The sequence below is a fragment of the Sphaeramia orbicularis genome, chromosome 15 (assembly GCF_902148855.1).
Source record: "Sphaeramia orbicularis chromosome 15, fSphaOr1.1, whole genome shotgun sequence".
In the NCBI taxonomy this organism is placed as follows: Eukaryota; Metazoa; Chordata; class Actinopteri; order Kurtiformes; family Apogonidae; genus Sphaeramia; species Sphaeramia orbicularis.
In genome coordinates this window covers 52492856-52520628 of record NC_043971.1, presented here as the reverse complement: position 1 = coordinate 52520628, position 27773 = coordinate 52492856, and the positions used below count along the sequence as shown (strand labels likewise).

General features: G+C 39.7%; 1 protein-coding gene across 1 annotated transcript; it reads left to right on the top strand.

The window, feature by feature from the left end:
• Window positions 1–2072: 2072 nt before the first annotated feature.
• On the top strand, window positions 2073–26779 carry kif11 (kinesin family member 11). Its single transcript, XM_030155389.1, has 27 exons — window positions 2073–2218; window positions 2419–2505; window positions 4962–5091; window positions 5220–5317; window positions 5656–5734; window positions 9090–9275; window positions 9381–9505; window positions 9591–9681; window positions 10776–10921; window positions 11346–11442; window positions 11546–11641; window positions 11730–11818; window positions 13700–13787; window positions 15127–15200; window positions 15936–16050; window positions 17486–17557; window positions 19578–19713; window positions 19928–20100; window positions 20905–21030; window positions 21129–21284; window positions 21374–21513; window positions 23430–23590; window positions 23692–23810; window positions 24794–25016; window positions 25103–25269; window positions 26239–26349; window positions 26464–26779. The coding sequence occupies exons 2-27, from the start codon at window positions 2432–2434 to the stop codon at window positions 26575–26577; spliced, it is 3186 nt and encodes a 1061-aa protein (XP_030011249.1). The 5' UTR covers window positions 2073–2218; window positions 2419–2431; the 3' UTR covers window positions 26578–26779.
• Window positions 26780–27773: the final 994 nt, after the last annotated feature.

The following is a 27773-nucleotide window of genomic DNA, read 5'->3' as shown; positions in this document are numbered from 1 at the left end:
GTCTCCTCAGGTCCAGATGTTTACAGACAGATGACAAAGAAGAGGAGATGATCCACAGTGGAAACATGGACCTGGAAACACTTTATGGAGACCAGTGTCTGCCATTCAGTAAAAACTACCTTTTATTTATTTTTAATTATATTAAACATGCAACTTTCAGTAGTGCTGCCTTGGAGCACTTTTGTGTCCCCACCAATGTCAGTTTACAGAATTAGTTGGATATGAAAACAAACAACAGTCAAATAAACAGCAGACGAAGGAAATGGAATAATGTCCCAGGCGTCCCCTGTCCTTAGATCCTCCTTCTCAGCCAAGAAAAACTCCAAAACCCAGTGGGAGAAGAGAAACCTGAGGGAGCACCACAGCGAAGGACAGATCCACTGTGGACGGACAGACTGTAGATGAACCAGGACTGATGGACGTCCATATGCAGATGTAGTTCCAGTCTGTGCAGATGCAGTAGAGTGGGAGCACATCAAGGTTCTAATAGTTTGGGATTTTTCATTACAGTTTAGTTTTATTTAGTTTTGACTTTTTTTCTTTAATTCAGTTAGTTTTAATTAGTTTTTAGAGCAGTTTTACTAGTTTTTATTCGTTATTTTCTAAATGCTTAGTTTTTGTTTTTTTTTCATCTCTTTTCTCTTCTTCTCTGTCGTCGTATTCAAATAAATCCCAGACAGGACTCTGCTGCTTTCTCCCAACTTTAGTCTCCATGTTTCCAGGTAGAGTGGGGACCAGAAGACGACTGGAAACCACAAGTGACGGACCGTCAAGTGTCGTACAGTGCCGCTAGCTAAAATTGCTCAAGCGAAATAAATCGATTTCATATCAATCCGACATTGACAAAGACGAAAACGAAGGGAATTTTATCCATAATTTTTATGTTTTAGTTAGTTTTGTAAACACACAATATAGTTTCAGTCAGTTATCGGTTTTTTCTTTTAATTCTAGTTTTTATTTATTTCAGTTAATGAAAATGCTTTTAAAATTCTAGTTTTCGTCATTTCGTTAGTGTTCGTTAACGATAATAACCTTGGAGCACATGGGGGAGGGGTCCATCTGAGATCCCGTCGTCATTGGGCCCCAGGTGGCTACAACTGAAACAGTAGCCCCTCCCCCTGAGGGAAGTGGGGAAAAGGGACACGGGGTGAATAGTGATGAACTGACTAAGTAAAGTAAATATTGTAAATTCTAAGTACAGACAGAAGTGGTCCGTAGAACCAGAAACAGGTGACAGGACTCAGTGCTGTGGACTTCCCCCAGTATTACAGCTCCTAAGGCAGCGTAGACTGAACTGTGGGTTCAGTGTGTTTAGAACCAGCCTGACCATCAGCCTTTACAAAGAGGAATGCTCTCAGTCTAACCTTAAATGTAGACACTGTGTCGGCCTGTGTAATATTAGCTGGAAGCTGATTCCATAAGACAGGAGCTTGGTAACTAAAGGCTCTAGCTCAGTGGTTTCCAACCTTTTTTGACTCATGACCCCATTTTAACATCACAAATTTCTGGTGACCCCAGACATTAAAAACAGACTTTTTTTGTTGTTGTTGTTTGTTTTGTTTTTTTGCTAAAATTAGTTTATTTTTGATCATGTAATAGTTTCCTATACTATGTTGCAAATAAAGGTTAATTTTAGAGGATATTTAGTCTATATAATGTATATTATTATGGATGGGGGCAGAAAAGCCAAGTGTAGATTACTGCACAAAGAGAGAATTTGATTTTCCTTGGTCAGGATATGTGCAGTCAGTCCAGCTTGTACTTACAAGGCTGCAACGAATTACCGAACAATTATTTTGAATCAATAAGTTCATACTGGCCACAGTGAATGCACATGTCACTGCAATAGAGCGTGAAACGCTTTCTGTTCCGTGAACGCATCTATTTTTATTTTACTTGAACGCATCCCCGCTTGCGTGATGACGTATTACAAACTCCGTGATGCCTGACGTCATAGCTGACATGTGTTACTTCTGACCAATGGCCGTGTTTGTTTCCCGCTCCTTTCCTGCTATTGGTTTAGACAAATTTAAAAGTACAATTTGAAACTCTTTCTTGACGGAGGGTTTCGAGCGCCAGAGGATTTGTCTGAGGAAGGAGGCTGTAGCGAAGGACTCAGTCAACGATAAAGATTTCAAACTTGGACATATTTTTCTTCTGGAAACAGTAACTGGATTATTTCGAAAGGGAGAGGGAGATATTTTCCAGCTGTCTGTTGGTGAGACGCTAGTGCTAATGCTGCTAACACTAAAACTAACTAAACGGCCCTTTTGGTTGTTGAAACAGTCAGTTGTCCGGTGTGTTTAATGCTAGCTTCCGCCTGGGCTGGTAGTCATCTGGTGTACATTAACAACATTTCTTTACAGGACCAGATTGTCTTCCTTCTGTGTTAATTCAGAGGTTGTAACCGTATTTCAGGGGAACTGCAGCCATGGCTTCAAACAACTCCAGCGGAGTTAAACGAGAGGAAAAGGGGAGAAACATCCAAGTGGTTGTCCGATGCAGGTAAACTGACTCACCTGTCTCCTACTGGGTTTAAAGTCCCACAAACACGGAGTAAAATCTGTGTCTTTAATTTGACTTTTAATGCAGTAGCAGGATGTCACAGCTACTGTTGAAGCCCACGGTCACAATGGGTTTGGTCACGTGGGTTAGTACTGTTCGCCACAGAAAAAAAAAAAAAAAAACATGGTGATTTACTTAAAAATACTATTACTTAGAGTTGCAGAAAACTATTGTTTTTGGTGTGCATAGTTTTTCCTAAAACCTAACATGATGTCCTTATATGTCTTGTTTGGTTCAGTGTTCTGTCACAGATCTGAGTCATCACACAGATTTAACCTTTTCCACCCAAACTCACAACTGACCATCCGCATAGTGAAGTCATTTACTGTTCCAGCTCCAATATCCTAAATACACAAGTAAATGAGAGAAAGTATACGTACTTTAAGGTTCAAATGGAGCAAATTACTGTGAAAGCAAGAGGATTTAAGTGGCCAGTTAATTTGTGTTATTATTATTATTATTATTATATCAGATGGACTCCCTAAATGTGCTCAAATTCCAGATTAAAAAACCTATGTTTTTCTCTTTGGCTTTTAATCAAGTATGAGATGTAGATTTTATTGTTGTCTTGTCCTTGGTTTTTATTGTTTTTTTTTTTGTTTTTTTTAAATTTTGTTTCTTAGTAAGATGTATTTATTTATATGCACAGCACTTTGGCCATCCTTGCTGTTATTTTAAAGTGCTTTACAAGTAAGATTGGATTGTTATTATTATCGTTATTATTATTATTATTATTATTTTTATTATTATTATTATTATTTCCCATGTTTGCCTGTCCTGTGATTAAAATCACAAAGCTCACCACTGCACTTTTTCTGTAATGTTCACAGTTAAACCTGCAAATATTATTCTCAAACTATTGACAAACATCCACAATATTTTCCAGCGGCTTTATGTTGAATCAGCATCTTAAACCCAGAGTTTCAGTTTTGTCTTCCTCTTACAAGCAACCTAGATGCTCAGACTAAATAGAAAAGCAACTATTTTTAACACATCATATGTAATTTGTCTCCATTTAAAGCAGTAACATAAGACCTGGCCATAGGGGCCGTGTGACTTTTTATTCATGTTTTTATATATGTGTGTGTGTGTATATATATATATGTATGTATGTATGTATATATATATATATATATATATATATATATATATATATATATATATATATTAGTTTATTGATGTTGCATCATGTAATGATGCAGTTACACAATAGTAAAAGGGATGTGATGCGACTGACATGGGCGTAGTTGTTTTGATATATTTTCATTTGACAAGGTTGTATTTTATACATTTAAAACTATTTTCTTATTATAATTATATTCAAATACAACTGTACAGCACATTATAAAAAAGCCTTCCCTCACAAAACGTTTTTGTCTCTTGATTTAAAAAAAGTGACTCGAATGCAAGTGCTTCACCTTTCCCCATGAGTTTTATGCAGACACTTTTTTAATTGATATTTAACAGTGTAATCAGATTATATAAATGAATTTCCAAATATAAAGCCTTATAAATATGAGGCTTCAGGATGTCTTTAGTAGAACACAGTGATATTCACACCACATCCATTCACAAAAGTGGGTTTTAAAATCACAAGTGGGCTTTTCCCTAATAAACTACAAATCAACATTTTAAAATTGATATTTTGAACATTTTCTTTCCTGGAGAGCAGGTTGTCATTTGTCTGTGCTTTATATTTGTTTTTTGATCCATCTTACTACAATCCTTAGAAAATGGCTCAGTAGTTTCACACTTACTTGATGTGAAAATGAAAATAACCAGGAGTTAGATCAAGATAAATGTTGATGTTTGAGTCTTCATACAATAATTAACTAAAGGCCACACCTGTTTATGTAATTCGATAAAGATAAGGAGGGAACATGAAACAAGAAATTAATCTAGGTTTTTTTTGTTTGTTTTTTTTTTTTGTTCTTTTCAATGTTATGGAAGACTGATTAAAAAACAATCTTAAAAAAAAACTCAACTATAACTGAAAAAATGCATACACAGTTGATATTTTACGGTGAACAAACTTATGTTGAGCAAGAAGAGCCTCCAAAGGAATGTCAGTTTTAGTGATTTATGATTTTTTTCACAATTTATAAGTCTGATTAACCAAATAATTTCTGTATACTCATATACTGTCCTTTACTACCATGTAAAGTTATGACAGCGTTTTCACGTCTTGTCTGAGAATATGTGAGAATGCTGAATCAAACAACCCAAAGAACAGCTAAGAGGGTCTGAAAGTGCAGCCAATGTCATCTTCATGTAGAAGAAATGTTTAGAACAAAACCTGTTCTCATGAAAGTTTCCTGTTATTTACCATCTGCTGGAACCAACAGCCTCATACAATCAACATCAGTTTGTCAAAACAGAAACTGTTGTGTTTTCAGGCCATTCAACACCATAGAACGCAAGTCGTCCTACGGCGTCATTGACTGTGATCAAAACAGGAAGGAGGTGATCGTGAAGACGGGAGGCGTGAACGACAAGGCTTCCAGAAAGACGTACACGTTTGACATGGTGAGAAGAGTTGGACATGTGTCTCTGAACCGGTCCGCAGACCTGAGTGAGCCAATCACAGTGCTCTGTTGTATCAGACTGGGTTGATGCGCCCCTTACCTCTTGTTTCCTCCTGACTTGTCTTAAAGGTGTTTGGACCGGCTGCCAAACAGATTGAGGTTTACCGCAGTGTTGTCTGCCCCATCCTGGACGAGGTCATCATGGGATACAACTGCACTGTTTTTGCGTAAGAACCTCTTTCCTCTTAATTACATTTTTCAAGTGAAAACAAAACAAAAAGGAATTTACTGAGGACGTCCTTAAAAAGATGGACAAATGGAAATGGAACATTAGATTGAAATATGGTTCAGACTGGTCCAACACAGTAACGATGAGACCGTTGAACTGAAATTTATGTGAATGCAAGGGCTGAAATTTGACCAAAGATAATGAGAAAAAATGTTTTAAAGTCATACATTTGGCTTCAAACCTGCAGAAACCTGTGACATGAGTCATGTCAGTGAAATGACAGTATTAAAGTCAGAGCAGGTGAGTGACGTCATGCTTGTGTGGTTTCTTGTTCAGTTATGGCCAGACTGGAACAGGAAAGACTTTCACTATGGAAGGGGAGAGGACTCCAGACGAACAGTTCACATGGGAGGAGGTGAGTTTGACCTAACCCTAACCCCTAACCCTATCGCCGTGACCAAAAGGCTTAAAAGGCATTGATTGAATTCAGACAAAAAAGAATTATTCAAAACAATTAAATGTGGTAAAGCTTGGTAAGTAGGATTTTATTAAAATATCAGTTTTCAATAGGGATGGGAATCAAGAACTGGTTCTTTTTGAGAACCGGATCCCAGTAGCTTGATTCCTTGGAATCGTTTGCCTGCCCGCTTAACGATTCTACTTATCGATTCCGCCTTCATTTTGTATGTGTCATGATGTCACGCGTACACTGCATTGTTTAGGTCAGAATGTAGCCAATAGGGTGTTGAGGCAGAAACGGTCCAAACAGACCACACCAGGTCCAAACAGACCACACCAGGTCCAAACAGACCACACCAGGTCCAAACAGACCACACCAGGTCCACTGGAACACTGTCAAAGCTTCCATTTCTTCTAAAGGGTGGAATCCCTCCAATATGTTCAAACATTTGTCCACAGCATGGAATTCATTTGATTCACTTCTTAGTGATGCTTGTGAATCTAGCGGCAGAGTGAACACCAGGCCGTCATCTGGGCCCGGTTCCTGTGTGGGCAACAAACGTCGTACCCCCTCAAATACAAGTTTCCGAAGGCAGGGAAAGGAAATGAGGTGAACAACAACAGGAAACAAGCAGAGTCGAACATGTTCAGCGTAGTGGAAATGCAGCAACAGAGGAATTGGTAGAGTCTTTAGTTTCACTTTCACTGTACACCCCCCCCCCCCCCCCCCCCCAACTGGTCCCGGCATCATCTGTTGTTATTTGTACATACTGTATACGTTATATTTTCTGTGCAGATGGAAATATAAAAGACAGTTAATGCAAACACACCCATTTGTACTCTTTTATTCCCTCACCCAATGAGAATCGATAAGGAAACAGATCAATAAGCAAAATCGAAAATGGAATTGGAATTGTTAAATTCTTATCGATTCCCATCCCTAGTTTTCAACAACACTAAACTCCAGTCATACCATTTAGACTTCCATGGGTAGTGGGTTTTTACAGGCTGCATTAATGTAGCCTGGTCAGCCATCCAGTTTTCTCAGTGTATTCATTACTGAGAAAACAGTCTGGAATTGGGCCAATCACTGTGAAATGCACAATCTATTCTATATCGATCAATCACAAGTGTGGGCAAGGGTGTTTTCCAATGCGTCATATGCAGCAACTTCTTTTTATCACAAGTCAAAGTCAGTTCCAAGTCTGCAAATCTCTTTACAACTGTTGGCAGTTGTTCATTTGATTCAAAAATAAGGCTTGGATACAGATTACATCCTGTATTCTCAAGTTTCCTGACAAAGCGACAGTCATCATTCACTGAAGTTTCTACTCCACTGCCACCACTGCACGCCATGATGGAAACATGCTGAGGTTTGTTGACATTCGGGATCTGCTCGTCAAATAATTATGTCACATCTGTTTTATCTGTGATTGGTTTACTTGGCACCTGTTAGTCCCGCCTTCATATTTGGATTCAAGCCCCACGATTCCAGATGAATTTCTCATTAAGAAGGACAGATGACTGGCCAGGCTAGCAGTAACAATGGTTTGAAACACAAAAACTGATTAATTCAGAGTCTGAGGTAAAAGGAAAAAAGTGACATTGTCAGAAATGAAGAGTCTTTGACCACATACACTGAACTACGGAACAGGATTAGGGCCACTGGGGAAAAAATATAATTAAGGTCCAATATTTTTATTATTATTATTATGATTCTGAGGGGAAAAAAGTCAGAATTCTGAGAATAAAAATTATTTATTTATTAGTAGTATTTTTTTTTTTTTTTTTTTTTTCCTATAGTGGCCCTAATCCTCTTCCGTACTGAACACATAAGTCACAGTAGTAAGGAATAACTGGATCTGAATCTCAGAGAAACTGACTCTAATTGTAAAGATCTAGGCTGTTCTCCATGACTTATTTTCCTTGAAATTCGGGTAACATCAATTAGCATAACTGTTGGCTTCTATTACAAATAAGGATGGTTTGTAAAATCTCAGAGGGTGCCAAATAACAGCTGACCAACTGAAATGGAAATGTCCACTATATAACCCAGAAGAAGAACATTAGAGGATCTAGAAATAATATTAAAGGTATTGTGTGTGTGTACACAGTACAACCGTGATTCTGTCATAATTCACAGTGAACCGTCACATCACGTCATAAAGGTACATTTGGAGCAGTAAAATACTTCCATTTACCCTTACTTAAAGACCCATTTTTCAGCTTTGAGTTCATATCTGTGATGAAATTCACTAAAGAGCAGACCTGTTGGGTTTGACACAGAACAGAAATGTAAAAAATGGACTTTAGTCAGGGTTTGGATTATATTGCTGTTGGTTAGGTACTGGGGTGTTTTTGTCATCTGCCATGAACTAAAAACAATTGTATACTAATTAAATCCAGTCCATAGAAAATAGTAAATTGTTTTAAGAGGTTTTCTGAATAAGTAGGGATGGAAACTGTGTCCTGAACTAATCCTTAATCAAAATAACATTGATAAAACCAGGTTTGTGTTCAGTGTCACAGTTTCTGAAACTATCAAATACTTGGTAAATTCAGTAGTCAGCCAGTTCCTCTCAGAAATAGACAGTATTAATTGGTATATGAATTATAATAATTATTGTCAAGAAGCCATTGACGATTTCAGATCATACTGGTCTACGAGTTTAAAAAAAAAAAAAGAAAACCCTCCAAAGTAAAAGTAGTGAAACTTTTGCCAGTCTGAGTCTCTAATAAATGTAAATTCAGTCCAAATGCTGGTTGGCTGCAGTTTTGCAGATACAGTCTATGGTCTAAATGTGAAATAGTGAAAATTAATTATTGAATGGTTTTAGTCCAAAGGAAAAGACTGTCTGTACATTACAATACATTCACGTTACAGGTTCTATATACTGGAATATTTAGAAATCTATAAGATAAATCGACATAAACCAATTTATAAATATATATGCGGAATAACACTATGATATACATTGAAAACATCGGACAACCAGCACTTTAGTCATTTGGTTTACATTCATCTGATTAAAGTATGTAACATTAAACCCATTTAACCTGAGGCAGATCATTTATAATAAGCTGTAGAGCAGAACTTTCTGGAAGAAGATATTATATCTCAGTGGGACCTTAATGGTTAAATGGATAGATAACATAAAATAATAGACACCTCACTTTAACAGGCTGAATTCAGGCTGAGATGGTGATTCTTTTTTTCTCCAGTTTCAGAGAAATGTTGGCTGTTTTCCCTTCCTCTTTCTAGAAGTTAAAGCTCTGTAATTTTAGATCCTTGTTGCTTCTGTTTTTCTTAGGATCCTTTAGCGGGCATCATTCCCAGAACCCTGCACCAAATCTTTGAGAAGCTGTCTGAGAACGGAACAGAGTTCTCTGTTAAAGTGTCTCTACTGGAGATCTACAACGAGGAGCTGTTTGACCTGCTCGGCCCCAGCGACGACGTCAGTGAGCGACTGCAGCTCTTTGATGACCCCCGCAACAAGGTCATCCATAACAAAAACCACCCTTGGTTTCAGCTTTGTGTGTGCCTGTCATCACATGTTGGGTGTTTGTTTGTTCTTAATGTGGAACTCCTGTTGCTGTTACAGCGGGGGGTGGTGGTGAAGGGTCTGGAGGAGGTGACGGTGCACAACAAAGATGAAGTTTATCAGATCCTGGAGAAAGGAGCCGCCAAGAGGAGGACAGCGTCTACGCTCATGAACGCCTACTCCAGGTACTTGACACAGTTTCCCTGCTCTGACTTAAGGACATGTTCAGAGTCTCTGTCCTTACTTGACTTTGTCTACTCTTGTGTTCAGTCGCTCCCACTCGGTGTTCTCAGTCACCATCCACATGAAGGAGATCACACTGGATGGAGAAGAGCTGGTCAAGATTGGAAAACTCAATCTAGTGAGTAGTCCTGTCATCTACACATGGACCTGGACAAATACTGTCTGTGTTATTATTACAGGGTCCCCGCAGAGTCTTAAAAAGTCTTGAATTTACAAATCTGCATTTAATATCAACAAAAAGTCTTTAAAAGGTATTAAGTTTGATATGGTTGGTCTTAAGTTATGTTGCCATAAACGTGTTCACTGTATTGTGTTTATATGAGTCTGTTAAACGTCCAAGTTGCAAAGAAAGTAACGTTAATCTACTCCATTCCAACCCAACAATTCATATTGAAATTAGGAACCAACTTTGGTGATAATTGGCCCCCGGTGAGAAATGATCACAGAACATTCAGCCCAACATGTTTAGTCTTTAGTTATGCGCACATTGCCCAAGAAAGCTGACTTTGGGAACTTTAGGGGAAGGCTCACAAGTGAAAAGTAACCATGGGGAAGTGCAAATTTAACTTCCTCAGACCCAGCTATGGGTTTTCTGTCCACATTTGTGGACAAGAGTTTCACAACTTTATACAAAAAAAAGAAAAGAAAACTGTCCACCACAAAGGACAGTACATAAAAATTTTTAAAACTGCAACTGAAAAAAATGTTGCATCATGTTGTTTCCAATATAGGAACTTATTTAATAAAAAAACAAAAAAAGCTGGTACTTTTCTGACATTTCCTGGGTGTTAGGAGGTCAGTAATGATGCCTGATGGAGAAAAGATCATTCTCAATCTAGCTTACACGACTGGAGGGGAAGGTGTTTGAAATTTACTGCACCTTGTGCAAGTAATCAATTCAAGTCGGAAACGATGGGAATCAAGGCACTGGAGTCTCATGAGCAGTCATTGAAACACGTGGCCCAAGTGAAAGCCAAACGACAAACTCCTGCCATCTCTGTGTTGGTGTTTGCGCCAGGATCATCGGGTGCACAGTCAGCACCAGCTAGTGCACCTAGGAAGCACAAATTTTTGCCAGTATGGCTGTGAAATAGGCATTAAATTCTGTTCTAAGTAGTCTTAAAAAGTCTTAAATTTAACTCGTAGAAAGCCTGTATTAGATCAGAGGATGGATGGTTGACTTGACAGGACAGATGATGTGCTGTTGTCCAGGTGGACTTGGCTGGCAGTGAGAACATCGGGCGTTCAGGGGCGGTGGACAAACGGGCACGAGAGGCTGGAAACATCAACCAGTCTCTGCTGACACTGGGTCGAGTCATCACAGCCCTGGTGGAGAAGAGGCCTCATGTCCCCTACAGGTAAGACCGGCCTAAGACTGGGTTCTGGCACCCCGAGGGGAAAAAACCCTCTGCAGTTTGTGTCCAGGTGTGTAACTTCAGCACAGCTGGGATGATTTTTCACTGACTCCAATTTACAGGATCAGGAACTGAAGCATCATAAACCTCAATGAAACGGAATGTTGTTAAATTTAACTTTCCACCTGTAGTAATATGGAAACTCTAATTCCCACCAAAATGACCTTTCCTCACCGCTGCATAACAATGTTATTGGGGGTTTTTCAGGTTCAGGATAAGCTTTATTGTCCCGTACATTAAGTTTGTTTTGGACAACAGTGCTACACGTTGCTGCATTCAGAATGAAGCTACTGAATCATTTGCTAACCCATCTTTAATTGTACTTTATCATTGGCACTTGACCAACTGTTGTGTCCTTTAATCTCAGAGAGTCCAAGCTGACCAGAATCCTGCAGGACTCACTGGGAGGACGAACTAAAACTTCCATCATTGCCACCGTGTCACCGTCCTCCAGTAACCTAGAGGTGGGTTGAACTCATGTTGGCTTTGCAGGGCAACTGTAAAGCATCTGCCGCAATCATTTTTCACTGCCCTGGACTCAAACATGCTGATCTGTTTTGTGTTCAGGAAACCCTGAGCACCCTAGAGTACGCCAGCAGAGCAAAGAACATCATGAACAAGCCAGAGGTCAACCAGAAACTCACCAAGAGGACACTCATCAAGGTACTGGGTTTAATCAGACTCAGATATATGAAAAATACAGACGGATGACCAAATACTAGCATCTAACAGCATATGTCTGTCATCGCAGGAGTACACAGAGGAGATTGAGCGTCTGAAACGTGACCTGGCTGCCACTCGAGACAAGAACGGCGTCTACCTGTCCACAGAAAACTACGAGTACGTCATGTTTTCGTTGACCTGCAGCCAATCATTGAGCCTGTTTTACGCCGATTATTATCCGATTTCTGGATTTATCAGATTATCATGTGGCGATCATGTAAACAGTATAATCTGATGTTTTATCAGATAACAGCCGTAATCTGATTGTGATAAATCAGATTAACACACCTAGATTTGTCCCCAACACTCCAGTGTCTTCCTGCATGTATACAGGTTAATCAGATTTATTTTGTTCTTTTACATCTGTTCATGTGTAAACACAATTAAAATCATAGCAAAATGGAAATTACGAAGTCAAATGTGAGTGGAAGACAATAGCAGGAAGTTTAATTCTACCATCACTATGTACATACGAACTCTGAAAGAAATCCGATAATGGACTGGAGCGTCTAAACCAGAGTTTACGACTATCGCATTTCTGAAATGTATGCAAATGCATCAGATGTGATTATCACCAGACCGTCTTCATCTGCTTATCCGGGTCCGGGTCGTGGGGGCAGCAGCCTCAGCAAAGAAGCCCAGTCAGCCCTCTCCCCAGCCACTTCCATCTGCTCCTCCGGGGGCATCCCGAGGCGTTCCCAGGTCAGCCGAGAGATATAATCCCTCCAGCCTGTCCTCCCAGATGAACATACCCAAAACACCTCCTCAGGGAGGCATCTTCACTAGATGCCTGAACCACCTCAACTGGCTCCTCTGGATGTGGAGGAGCAGCAGCTCTACTCTGAGTCCCTCCCAGATGTCCAAGCTTCTCTCTAAGGCTGAGCCCAGCTACCCTGTAAAGGAAACTCATTTCAGCCACTTGTACATGTGACCCCATTCTTTTGGTCATTACCCAGAGCTCATGATTATAGGTGAGGTTCGGTACATAGATTGACTGGTAAATCCAGAGTTTTGCCTTTCATCTTAGCTCCCTCTTCACCACAATGGACCGGTTTAGCGTCCACATCACTGCAGATGCCACCCCGATCCACGTGTCGATCTCCCCCTCCATCTTACCCTCACTTGTGAACAAGATCCCACGATACTTAAACTCCTCCAACTGAGGCAGGACTTCCTCCCAGACTCAGAGTGGACACTCTACCCTTTTCTGGCTGAGGACCATGGCCTCAGACTTGGAGGTGCTGATCTTCATCCCAGCCGCCTCATACTTGGCTGTGAACCACCCCAGCAAGAGCCGGAGGTCGCTGCTTGATGCTGCTAAGAGGACCATATCATCTGCAAAAAGCAGAGATGAGATCCTCCTGACACCGAACTCGACCCCCCCTCCACCACCCAGCTGAAGTTCAACTACCGACTGACCCTCTTTTCCAGTACCCTGGCATAGACCTTACCGGAGAGGCTGAGGAGTGTGATCCCCCTATAGTTGGACGACACCCTCTGGTCCCCCTTCTTAAAGATGGGGACCACCACCCCAGTTTGCCATTCCAAAGGATCTGCCCCGATGTCCACACACTGTTGCAGAGGCTTGTCAGCTAAGACAGCTCTACAAGGTCCAGGGCCTTGACATACCCAGGGCAGATCTCATCAACCCCCAGAGATCTGCTGCCACAGAGTAGTTTCACTACCTCGGCAACTTCTGCCCCGGAGATTGGTCCATCTGTCTCCTAGTCTCTCTGCTCAGTTTCCTCCACGGAATTCATGTTGGTGGGATTGAGGAGCTCCTCAAAGTATTTCTTCCACTGTCCGACTATATCCTCAGTTGACGTCAGCAGCTCCCTGTCCACACTGTACACAGTGTGGGCGAGTTGCTGATTATTACAATTATCTAATTCTTCCAATTATCCTATTTTTATGGTCATGTAAACAGACTCATTCATTCTGCTGTATCTGAGTCAGGACAGACACATTCACTGTTTAACCCCGGGTCATCTGTTTTAGGACCATGGTGGCTCAGATCAGCGGCCATGACGAGCACATATCGGAGTACATCGACCGCATCGCTGTCATGGAAGACGAGCTCAAGAAGGTACGTGACACCGTCTTATGAGTTCATGTTCATAATGTTCAGGCCCTAAAAAGGTCTTGTACATTATTGTGATAAAACTCATCATACCAGGTTGCTGTGCAGGTCTTGAAAGTCTTGAATTTTGTGTGAAAGTCTTAAAGTATAGAAAAAAGTTTCTCAGATTAATTTTAGAGTATGCTCTAATGCACATAGTCTTGTAAGATGTGAAATGCATGAGGAGAGCATATAAAAAAACTTGATATGATTTCACTAACCGGTCGATACTGGAATGATTCTAGGGAAATTTTTTTGTGTGATATTCATGTAGTTTTGTGATTTTCATGTGTTTTAAAAATGTTTCTGGCAGAAAAGCAAAATTTACTGTGAATTATGCATTAGTTCATTCATACATTGATTAAAATAAACTTCTCTTTTACACACAACAGGTACAATTTCAACCAAAATAGCAGGCACACAGGTATAGAAGTACACAAAGTCAAGGTCTGGGGGGTAGCAGTTTTGAAAAAGTGTGGAATATTTATTTAGATAAAGAGCGAACACCCTGTCATATGCGTTCATGTATCAAGGATCTGTGTTGTCATTCTTGGTTAAAACCATTTTGTTTTTACTTGTGTATGTTATGATTTTGAACATTTTATCATCAGAACAGTTTTGAATGTTCTTCCAATGTTTATGTCCTACTGGCAAATGTCTCATGTTCTGATTGAGACGGATCCAGTGTCTGCAGGTAAAGGCTCAAATGGGATTGTACTAAATGAAGGCCCTAATTATCCCCAAAATGGATAAAGGTCTTAACAATCCCACAGACACAGTAAATGATAATGAAATTTGTAATCAAATATGTAATTTGTGTTGATTTAATTGTAACGGAGATGGGAATGAGTGGAGCTTTAGTAGCTCTAATTTCAGCTGCACAAACATTATTCATGGACAAATGTAACATCAGATTCAAACATGGTCAGTCATAAATGTGGCGTCACACCTGCAGAAACCCTGTGAATCTTTTAAAACCTAAATGATCAAACAGATGTTACAGGTTGATGATAACTTGCCATAAATCATGTAAATGCTTCTCATTACTTCCTTTTTATATACAATAGTTTTCAATAAGTTATATTGAGTTTTTTTGTTGTTTTTTTTTTAAAGGGGGGGGGGATCATCCTTTGACTTTGAAAGGAATAATGACTTGACATTTCCCAGGATAATTATCAGTGCCAACTGATATAATTGGACAGGATGTAGGAGGACACCTGTCTCCTGTGTTTAGTCCAAACCATGATGGAAGTGAGTTTTCCTCTGCTCAGTGCATCCTCTGTGTTGTTTTTCCTTTTGTTTACAGGTGACTGAGCTGTTTGTGGACAGTAAGACCAGACTGGAGCAGTGCACTATGGACCTGGATGAGAAGCAGCAGAGGTGAGACTCGACTGCTTTTGACTAAATCAGGGCTGTCAAACTCATTTTAGTTCAGTTCCACATTCAGCCCAACTTGATCTCAACTCAGCCGAACGAGTAAAATAATAAGTGATAAAAGTAAAATTATATTATGATTAGGTTTGCATCTACAAAGTTTCCTTAAAAATCTCAATAACACAAACAACTTGAATTGTCTTAAGAAAAGCAAGTGCAATTTTAACAATTTTCTGCCTCGGTTTATCAGTTTATCATTTACACATGTGCATTACAATCACAAAACATTTAGTAACAGGCAGAATATTGGTACAATTGCATTTACTTTTCTTAACACATTTCCGTTTGTTCATATTTGTTCAGGTTATTCACATTTTTTGTAAAAGTATAGTTTGGTAATGTAAACATTTTCATGTAATTTTACTTTTTTACACCAAAAAAACAGAGAAAATTTGGGGTTGTCATTATTTATAGGTTATTAGGATAATATTTTACTGGTCTGACCCACTTGAAATCTAATTGTATGTGTCTGTATGTGGAACCTGAATTAAAATGATTTTGACTCCACTGATTGTTAATATCTAAAGTGTCATTTTTGCATTTCACAAATTCATCCCGCTGGCTGGATTGGACCCTTTGGCGGGCCGGATTTGGCCCCCGGGCCGCATGTTTGACACCTGTGGACTAAAGGAATCGAAGTGATGCCGATCTGCGTATGTCTGACTTCTGACTGTTGTACAGGTTGGAGGAAACGAACCGAGACCTGCAGCAAACCAAGGAGAAGCTGACAGAGGAGGAGTTCGTCTGCTCTGAGATCAGCACAGCACACGAAAACCTCTACAACACAGCTGGACAGGTATGGACCAGGACAGCACCAGTACTACACACAGGTCTGTCAACATTTATTAGAAAGTTTTCAAGGATGAACTTTGAGGTCGGTAAATGATTAAAAGCACATCACTCATCCTTAATGTTGCACAGGAAGTTCTCGTCCCTTCAATACCTTTCACTCATTGATGGGTTTTTAATCATTTTTCAGGCCTCAGCGAAACCCAGATGAAGCTACTGTTACGGATACAGATGGTTCTATTTGGATTGGATTGGATTTGGCTGTTTGCCAAGTTTTGGTTTCATGCCAAAAACTAGCTTAGTGCGCAAAAAATATTTGGGTATTTAGTCTGTGTTACTTTTGACGTAACATTGAGTAACATGTATTTACACATTGAGGCTCCATAAACACTATCAAAAAAAAACCTGGTTCAAAGGCAGAGAATGTTTGTTTTTACTAATTGTACTTTATCTTAACTGCTAATCTTTTATCCATGGTGTTTTTCACTGGTATTTTCATTCACTGTCACTGAGGAATTACAAATAGCATTTCTGCAATTATAGTTGTGAAATTCCAGAAGAAGTTGGGAAAGATTACAATATGCATTTGAGAGCTACATGGACAGTAGAGTGTAAATGTGATTATCAAAAACTCATTATGTGGCTCCAGGGTAAGATGCTAACTAACTACAGTATGCTTGTCACATATTTGTTGGCAAACAAGGTGTCCTTAATATTATTTATTAAATGATGTTTTAACCTCAGGCTAGGTTGTATTGTAGTATTTGTGACAGAGAAAACAAAGTGTACCACATAATACATTACACTAGTGATGCACTCGTATCGTACCATTGAATAAAAGGAGTTTATATTAAATGAAAGCTCTATTGAATATCACTCCTAAAGTTCTTCTACATTGTTAAATCTTTGTCCCACATCCTTCCTCCTGAGGTTTTAGTTTTAAAAAAATGGTATATACCATGATAACCACATGCTCCATATTGACACATTTCAGGATTTTCTTGACCATCTTGAGTCTAGATGTGGTTAACGCATATGCTAAAGGGAAACTGATGCTGGAGTTTATCTTTAGTAAGATTACATTAGGTGGATTTCCTTCAGCAGTAATATGTTCTGTACTTTTTGGTTTTATATAGCTATTGCTGCACTTTCATTTTGAGTCTCTTTTTCGGTTTGTGTATAATCACTTTTCTTGATCTTAAAATGTGTTTCCTGTTGTATTTCTGCTTTTCCTGCTGGTTTTGACCACATTACTTTTTTTAAATTTTGTATTCTGCAGCTTTGTAAAAGAAAACAGTTAATTTGACAGATATGATCAGTAAGCAGTAACAGTGTCAGTCTAGTGTTGAAAACACAATAAGAAGTCTTGAAGTTAAATAATATAACGCAAGTTGCTAAGAGTTGTGTGTGTGTGTGTTTTTTGTTTTGTTTTGTTTTTGCAGCTTCTGAGTACAGTCAACGCCAGCACCAGTGATGTTTCAGGTCTGCATGACAAGCTGGACAGGAAGACAAAGGTCATACACTGAAACACAAGCACCTCCAGTCTGTCTCACTATCCACACTTGTACGTTTGGATGTTTAAGTGCATGTTTCCAAGCTGCCACAGACTAAGCATATGTGTTTCACACCAAAACCACATGAAAATACTGTGATGAGAGAAATTATGGAAGTTTTGTCCAGTGATGCCAAAAATATCAAACACTGTAACTTTACAACTGAAATATGTTATTGGTGACTGTACTTAAGCAACTTTCAACCCTTCCTCTTCCCCACCTCCACCTTTTTGTCCAAATATGGCCACTGGACCCAAAAGAACCCAGATGACGACAGACAGAATTATGCTTTAAAAAAAAAAAAAAGGATTCACTGTCATAGTCTCTATGTCCATGTTGTGTTAAAGGGGTCATATTTTACTAAACCCACTTTTATTAGTCTTTAGTTCATTTCAGGGATGTAACAATTACCGGTATAACTATAAACCGCGGTAAAATTGCCAACGGTTAGTATTACCGCTTAAAGTCTAATTATCATGATAACCGTGTTTGATTACCACACTTAACCAGAGAAAACGTCTATGTAAAGATCTGCTTTTATGTCAAATATTTGAGTATAGTTTTAATTTATTACAATTTTAATTTTATATGCCTAATATTTGGAACCAATATTCACTTTTAAAGTCTTTGAAAAGGTTCATTAAGCATCTTTGTGTTATTTATGCAATAAATTATAAACATTTTTCAAATTGGATTTTATATATTTTTTTGTGTTTTCTGACCTTTTATTTTGATATAGTAGGTTAAAGTGAAAAAATAATAGGCAGATGATATAAATGAAGTTGTGCTGAAAAAAGATCCCAAACATGGGTATAGTAAACATTTGTTTATATAGTATATAAAGGCAAAATCAAAAGTACTGAAAAACGGCCAAAATAGGCTCAGACCACTAAGGGTTAATACTTGAATGTTTCTGCAACAGAAAGTGCATTGTGCCAATTATTTGATTTGGGTTTTTTGTTGTGTGTTTTTTTTGTTTTTGTTTTGTTTTTTTTAATACAACTTGGTTAAATTATTTCAGTGTGTATAAATACTTTTTGAACATTTTGAGCACAATTTCAACAATACCACAATAATACTGATAACCGTGATAATTTTGGTCACAATAACATAATCATCATAATAATTTTCATGTCGTTACATCCCTAGTTCATTGAATTGTGTATTTGGACTCTAATAGTTCATACAGTTTGAATTTGAACCCTCCAGATACTGCAAAGCTATCTTTATATTTATTTGGGCAAAAATCGAGTGGACTTCTACAACCTGTTTTAATTCCTGGTTAATTTGTTGTGTCTGTAACTAGTTACATTTGCACATATAAGGTCCAGACTTCCGACAAACGTTTCTCAGAGTACGAAGTAACTGTTCATCAGCAGCAGCGGTTGTACATACTGAAAATATGTCCAAACTTGAAGCCAGTTACCTAAAATGTTCAGTTGTTGGTTGAACGGGACAGAACAACCTGGAGGGGGCGGGGCCTAAATTGGCTCATGTGCGTTTGAAGGGCCAGCGCTCCAAACCACCTTTCTGGTGTCATTGCTCAGAAATAGGGTTGAAGATGGACCTGTTGAGTTGAATTAATGAAGAATTCAGACCCAAGCAGAGCATTTACAGTTTATGTAGACCACAGGGAAATGTTTGAAAATTCATAATTCCTTTTTTTTTTTTTTTTAAAGGAAAAAAGCAAAGTATCAGTTCTTTAAGTGATGTTTGTTGAAGTTAGCTGACATTTCTTAGCCAATGCTGCCTAGTGTTGGAGCAGAAGAGACAGAATGGAAAACTTGACTGAGCATAAGCATTTTAAGATTACAAATAATCTTAGAATTACAGTTGGTTAATGTCAACAATGAAGCATTAAAGCAAATATTATACTATAAAACTAAATACACTATAAAACAGACCCCTGTGCATCTGTATGTTACTGTAAAGCATGAGTTTTCTGAATGATCAGTCCTGATAATAACGGTATTTGGTGCAGGTGGAGCGACACAACAGGCAGATCCAGCAGATGTTCGCTGAACGGATGAACGGCGCCTTCAGCAACATGCAGCTCTGTGTTCAGCAGCAACGATCCAAACACCAGCACATGCTGAGCAGCTACGCACAGGCCATCGGTGAGGACCAGGGTGTACATGCTGTTAGTGTACTGTACATGCTATAACAGAGGAACAGCTGAACGAAAAGGCCTTTAAGGTCTGAGCTGAAGGCCAGAATGTGGTGTAGAATGGGTTTGTCTGAGGTCCTGCTCCAGAACCTGGACCTGGACCTAGACCAGGTCCTGTTTCGATGGCCTGTCTTCATCTGGTCTCTTTTCGATCTGTCACCCAGATGGACTGGTCGTGATGAACGAGGCGGCACTGAAAGGCGCTCTGAGCACCGTGGAGGCATTTGTGGGCGGAGTCGGACAGCTGGTGGCAGAGGGCGTGGCCCGCTGCAAAGACAGAGTGCAGCAGCAGGGGGCACTGAGGGAGCAGGACAGGGACAGCGTTCTGCAGCTCCTGGTGAGGACGAACGCCTGGAACACAGGCCTGTGTGTGGGTGAAGGATGCGTTACAGCAGTGGTTTCCAACCTTTTTTGGCTCCTGACCCCATTTTAACCTCACATACTTCTGGTGACCCCAGATATTCAAAACGGAGACATTTTCTGTCTGCTAAAATTAATCTGTTTTTGATCATGTAATATTTTCCTATACTATGTTGCAAATAAACATTCATTTTAGAGGACCTTTAGTCTATATAATAAGTATTATTATGGACAGAGGCAGTAAATCCAGGTGTAGATTACTGCACAAAGGGAGAATTTGATTTTCCTTGGTCAGGATCTGTCCAGTCAGTCCAGCTGTGATTTACAAGGAGGACAATTAATACTGAACAAACAAGAACTGAAACTATGAATTATGAAAGAGCTGCAGCATCTGAAACTGACCACAGTGAACGTTTGACAGATAAACAGAACCACAGTTTGTCATGTCTTTTATGTACTGTGATTGTCTCACTCAACTCACCATATATTTTTTATTAGTACGTTTTTATTTTTATCAATTACTAGAAATTACAGGTGACCCCATTTGAATTCCAGGTGACCCCACGTGGGGTCCCGGCCCCAAGGTTGAAAAACACTGCGTTACAGGGTTTCAGGTTCAGTCGGCGTCATCTGTCAGTTTTATTTTTGTTTGTGCGTTAATAAAGCATCATATGATGGGCTTTGAAAGGCTTGTGTTTTTCTGGTCAGTTGTTTGTTCAATCTTAAATCCAGATCAGTGGACTCCAGACTGTGCTTTTCATCGGTGTGTTTGTGGTTTCAGGAGGAGCATCAACAGGACATGGAGGAGGTCCTGGTGGGCCGGGTTCTGATGGGTCTGGCGGCGGTCCAAGAGCTCGGCGACACCCTGAAGACCACAGTGGAAGCGCAGCGAGACCTGGCCGACAAGGTTGCAGCACATCCACGTCCACTGAGTTTATGACAGAATCACAGAAAGTGCTGAAGGGCTGCCTTCGACCCGTGTCCGTCTGTCTGTGTCTGTCTCAGGTGGAGGCCATGAAGCAGGTGGGGGTGTTTCTCAGCGGCCTGGCTCAGGACCTGTCGGGGCTGCGTGAGGCCAGCGTGGATGGACTGAGCCGGCTGCAGGCTGAACAGGACAAACTGGAGGACGGCATCAGACAAACGCAGGAAAGACACCAGACGGTAAGAGCTGAGAGGACAAAGACATCAGCTTCTGACATGAATGAAAACACCAACAAAACTAAGGTCAGCACGCTGTTTGGTTCTGTCAGAATCTGAGGAGGACCATCCAGTGTCTGCAGGACCAGCTCAACCTGCTGGACATCCAGACCCAGACAGAATATGCAGATCTACGCTCGGCCTCTAAAGCTCTGCAAACACCTCTGCAGAGCCTCCAGGAGAACATCAGCAGGTGACCAAACACAACTGCAATATTTGGCAAAGCCTCAGAGAGATGAATTATGTCAAAATCAAACACTTTTCTCAGACTGATGACGACAGAGCCTGACCTTTTTTGTATTATGTAACAGTACGTTTAATACATTAATAATCCGAACACTATAGTTGAACGCACAGGTGTCAAACATACGGCCTGTGGGCCAAAACTGGCCCGTCAGAGGGTCCAGTCCTGGCCGTGGGATGAATTTATGACATGCAAAAATTACACTGAAAATATTAACAATCAAAGATGTTATAGTCATTTTAGTTCAGGGGTCACATTCAGACCGATAAGTGGGTTGGACCAGTAAAATACTGTCATAATAACCTGTAAATCAGGGCTCTCAAACTCATTTTCTTTCAGGGGCCACATTCAGCCCGATTTGATCTCCAGTGGGCCGGACCAGTAAAATAATAGGATAATAACCTATAAATAATGACAACTCCAAACTTTTGTCTTTGTTTTAGTGTAAAAAACCCCAACGAAATCATGAAAATACTTACTTTTATTAACTATCCAAACAAAAAAGATGTAAATAACCTGAAAAAACTTACATTTCTTTAGCAAAATAAGTGCAATTTTAACAATATTCTGCCTCAACTTATCATTTCTACATGTGCATTATGGATCAGATCTACAAAGGCGTTAAACACTTATTAACAGGCAGAAAATTATTAAAATTGTGCTTAATTTTCTTTAGACATTTCAGGTTGTTCATATTTGTTCAGGTTATTCACATTTTATTGTTACAGGATAGTTTGAAAAAGTAAATATTTTTATAATTTAATGTTATTTTTTGCACTAAAACAATGACAAAAATTTGAAGTTGTCATTATTTATAGGCATAATGTAAGATTTTTTATACACCAAACCGAGAAGAAAATATGGAGCCATTCTTTTTTGTTGGTTATTCTGCTGTTATTATTTAACTGTAGATCATATTGGTCTATATGTGGAACCTGAACTAAAAGGAGTTCCACAGCCTTGACTGTGGAATTTTTTGTAAATTCATTCCACGGGCCGCATTGGAACCTGTGGCGGGCCGCATGTTTGAAACCCCTGCTATAAATAATGACAACTCCAAATTTTTCTCTGTTTCAGTGTGGAAAAAGTAAAAGTACATGAAAATGTTTATATTTACAACCTATCCTTTTACCAAAAATGTGACTAACCTGAACAAATATGAACAGACTGAAATGTCTTAAAGGGCTCATATTTATCTAAACCCTCTTTTATTAGTCTTTGGTTCATTTATTTGTGTATTTGGACCCTAATAGTTCATAAAGTTTGAATTTGAACCCTCCAGGTGCTGCAAAGTTATCTTGATATTCATTTTGGCAAAAATCGAGTAGATTTTTACAACCAGTTTCAATTCCTTCCTAATTTGTTACGTCTATAATTAGTTACATCATGACGTAAATATAAGGTCCAGACTTCCGATGATCTCTGAGTACGCCATAATTGTTTGTCAGACAGAGCAGAGCAGCACAGCCAACAACCTGGAGGGGGCGGGGCCTGAAGTGGCTCATTTGCATTTAAAGGGCCAGTGTTCCAAACCACCTTTCTGGTGTCATTACTCAGAAATAGGGTTGAAGATGGACCTGTGGAGTTGAATGAATGAAGAATTCAGACCCAAGCAGAGCATTTACAGTTTATGGAGAGCACAGGGAAATGTGGGAAAAGGAAGAATTCCATTTAAAAAAAAAAAGACAAATATCACTACTTTAAATGAAGGTGGTTCCTTTTTTTTGTCCAGGCCGTTTATTTAACTCTAACTGCGTTGTCTAACCAAGGTGTTTCTTAAAAGCATATTTTTACTGTTGATTTTAACAAAACCACAACAAACCAAACCTGTGATCCCTGTGTCACCGTCCTGTTGGTCTGTGCAGTGGCTGTAGATCCGCAGAGCGTTCGGTGTCGTCCCAGGCAGACCTCCTCTCCTCCACCTCCTCCTCCCTGGCCTCCTCCCTCCGTCTGAACGCCGACAACAGCCAACAGACTCTGGAGGAGGTGATCAACTCCTGCTCCCACCTCCACAGCTCCGTGTCCGGTAACAAATGCAGCATTTCTTTCACCATTTCACTACGTGGTAAAAGTAGACTCTGCTGCTGTAACAGCCCTGTGTGCGTCACCATCCGTGTGCGACTGCAGGTCTGGTGGAACGTGACCTCCGGTGGAACTCCACAACCCGTGAACACGCTGAGACTAAAGCCCAGGAGCAGCTCACTCTGATGGGCACGGTGTCCACTGAAGCACAGCGCCTCCAGCAGGTAAGTACAGCCTTTGATTTAACACCAGAAATATGTGCAACAAGGGCGAATGCTCAGAAAGCCTCCGAGGACGTAAACTGTCATACAGGGTTGGTACAGGTGCTTCAGTTCCTTGAAAATGCTTGAATTTCAATGTTGTGTTTTCAGTCTAAAAAGTGCTTGAATTTTAGTTGAAGTGCTTGAAAGTGCTTGCAATTATAACTCTGTGATGTGATTTACTCATTTCTAATATTAACTCAAGCCAAAGCTATTCAGAGAGGTGATACATTTAGAAAAATAAAACTTTACGTCAAAAAAGAAAATTCGTAGGTCCTCTCAGGTCGACTCCAGGTAAATTTTTAGCTTCGTCTTTGTCTGTGCGAGTGTGTCTGAAGAACACCAAGGGCCTGATTTACTAAGATCGCAAATAACGGGCGCAAATGTGCTTGCTCGCGCTAACGTGTGTGCTATTGATTTGCATGTCAGGGGTGATCAACTAAGATTCCCTGTGCAAATGACACCAGGTGCAAAGTCTTGGAGACCGCCCTACTTAAATGAGGATTTTGTGTGTGCTACTGGTTGTCGTCATGGAGACAGTGCACTGTAAAAACTGCTCTGGGATATGCCAGCACTCATAAATATGAAGTTGTTCTTTTTCCACACAGAGGGGTGAAAAGGTATTTCTCTGTTGTTTATCAGCGATGAAGTGTGTTATTAGTGAAATAAATACCTTCTCTCTTTATGTCGCTCTGTATGGTGAATGAAAACTTTTAAGTCCGTGGGCATGATTTAAAAAAAAAAAAAAAGAAACAAGAAAAAACATCTGCTTATATAGCTGGTTCAGGAGTCCAGTCACAACACTGTGGAAAGCAGTGTGTGTATAAAATACTGTTCCATGTTGTTCTCATGTGTGTAATAATGTTCCATGCTCTCGTGTGTGTGTGTGTGTGTGTAATCATGTTCCATGTTGTTCTTGTGTGTGTAATCATGTTCTATGTTCTCAGAGTGTGGAGGCGTTCTGCAGTGAGCAGAGTCGGACGGCAGAACAGGAGCTTTCGTGTCAGCAGGAGGAGGTGAAACGGGCTTCAGCCGCTGCGCAGAAACAGGCCATCACCGACGGTTCTGCGGTGGATCAGGAGCAGGTGGAGCTGCAGAACCAGGTGGAGACCGCTCAGCAGACGGTCAACGGCTTCCTGCAGGACGAGCTGCAGCAGGACGTCCCCACCGGTGGGTGTCCCGCTCTGTCTCTGCTGTCGTAGTTTGCCTTCCTCATACCATCTGGATCCCATGTGATGTTTGTCTGCTGCTTTCAGGTGCCACTCCACAGCGTAGGGACTTTGTGTATCCTCGGGACCTGGTGAAGTCGCGCAGGCGCAGTGAGCTGTTGGACAGTCTGAGGAGGGAGCAGCAGAAGCTCCAGGCCGCGATGGAGGAAGAGGAGCAAGACGAAGACGAGGACAACCTGGGCCACGTTGAACAGGTACGTTAGAGTCACTGTGATCGAACGGCGCCTAAATCCACCTGATCCGTTCTCTGTGCACAGCTGATGCCATGTTCATTTAGATTCATGTTTCTCTATTCTGATTCTGCACATCTTCTCTCAAATGGTAGTATTTATTTTAGTGTGTAATTTAGGCATATACAGGGTTCGTACTGGTGCTTGAAATCCTGGAAAATGCTTGAATTTCAATGTTGTCTTTTCAAGGTCTGAAAAGTGCTTGAAAGTGCTCGTAATTCTAACTCTGATGTGATTTATTTATTTTTCATATTAACTCTGTCAGGTTAGATGCCAAGCCAAAGCTACTTACAGAGAGGTGATACATTTTGAAAAATAAAACTTTGTCAAAAAAGAAAATTGGTGTGTGTTCTCAGGTCGACTCCAGGGACATTTGTATCTTCATCTTTGTCTCAGTGTGAGTGTGTCTGAAGAACGCAAAGTGGCTTCCCTTGGTTTGGATAAAACTTTGTGTTCTCCTTTAATTTCTAAACTTTTTGCTATAATGAAATATAATTTTAGATGTTTATAGCATAATACAATATGCATCATTGTGATTAAAAAGTGGAAAAAAATAATCACAAGTATATGTATTCCTGTAGATATAGATTTGACCCCAGTGATGAGGTGAAAATGACCCTTCAAAGTGCCTGAAAAGTACTTGAATTTGACCTTGTGTACGAACCCTGCATATAGGTCTATTTGTTGTTCCTGGAAACCATGAAACAGTGTTTTTATAAAATGATTATGACCATTAAGCACACAAACAATGAATGAACTGAATGGATACTTGGGACAGTTCAGCCCCCCCCCCCCCCCCACTGTGACTGCAGACAAAGGAGAAGGACAGGACGTACAGTGTGTTGTGACTGGAAATCCTAGTTGGTGTGGTCTGAATGTACATTGTGATTTACTGTGGTCCCAGTGTGTTCATTATTTTGTGTGTGTGTTCAGGACTCTCTGGACGATGAGCCGAGTACATGTAATGAAAGTGTGGCCACGGAGCCGTCCTTCATCGACGAGAACCTTGTGTTCAATGAGAGCAAACGTGTTCCCTTCTTCAAGGTCAGCCATTATTTTTAACAGATAAAGTAATACTGAATAAAATGTCAGTGCTTCGGAAAGGCAGCATTATTTGGATATTAAACATGACTGTTTTTTTGTTTTTTTTTTTTTCAGCAAAAAAAAGGTGGCAAGGAGACTAAGATCCCTCTGAGGCCAAAAATGGCTGAAAATGACCCAGAGCGTTCAACGCCGCAGAAGTCCAGGCTGCCCCTCCGCTGCCAGAACTAAAAAAGCTTTTTATTAGCTTATTTTTATTAGCTTATTTACTTCTACGTTTGTGTGTTTTCTACATTTTATTTCAGTGTCTGAATGTCTGTCTGAATTTATTTCTCTTGTCTGAATGTTAGGATGCTTTCTCATGAATTCCCACTTCTTAGGAATAGAAATGTGTTAACGTTTTGAAAATAAAGAGATTTATGGTCGTTTTCTACTTCTATGCCTCTTTAATTTGAATACAGTTTGTTCCACTGCTGAGCAGGATTACTGATGGTTGACTGAAAGAGGAACTGCAATTTTGTGAGAAAGTACCAACAGGATCTGTCTCAGTGATCATGCCTGATAAGTTTACAAAATGATCACATTAAGTAAATAGTTTGTAGTTGTTCTACCTGTGGTGAACATGCTTGACTATCATTAGCATCCACATATAGAGATGTAACCATTACCGGTATACCAATAAACTGGTAAAATTCCTGACGGTTAGCATTACTGTTTAAATTCTAATTATCATGATAACTGTGCTTGATTACTGCACTTTCAACACAAACTTGAGATGAAAAATGGTCAAACAATGGCTATAAGGTGCTATCTTTAATGCACACCTGTATGTTTGATGTTTACATGTGGATATGGATTTTAGATTTGTTTTGTTTGTAATGACTATTATGTAAACTGTTTACTGTAATATCTGTAATGGCAACATATCTGATGGAAGCAGATGTTTGAAGAAAGGGGCAGGTATTATAAGTTTTCTTCATCCTGCCCCTTTCCAATCATTTAGATTAGAATGAATAAATAAATGAAAATGTTAATATTTGAATGTTTCTGCCTACAGAAAGTACATCATGCCTATTATTTTATTTGTTTTTTTCAAAATACAACTTGGTTAAATTATTTCAGGTTGTGTATTGGTACTTTATGAACATTTCGAGCACATTTCAACAATACTGTGATAATAATGATAACCATGATAATTTCAGTCACAATAACTGATATGAAATTTTCACATTGTTACATCCCTATCCACATATAATGTGCTTCCCTCTGTGGCTTCAGAGAAACTGTTTATTGTATAAGGTCAGATGTAGTTTAGAACTACAGTTCCAATAGTTTTAACGTGTTTAGTTTTTATTTTGACTTGGTCCTTGACTTTAGTTCATGTTGGGTTTTCTATGTGCATGAGAAAGTATTATCTTATACCATTA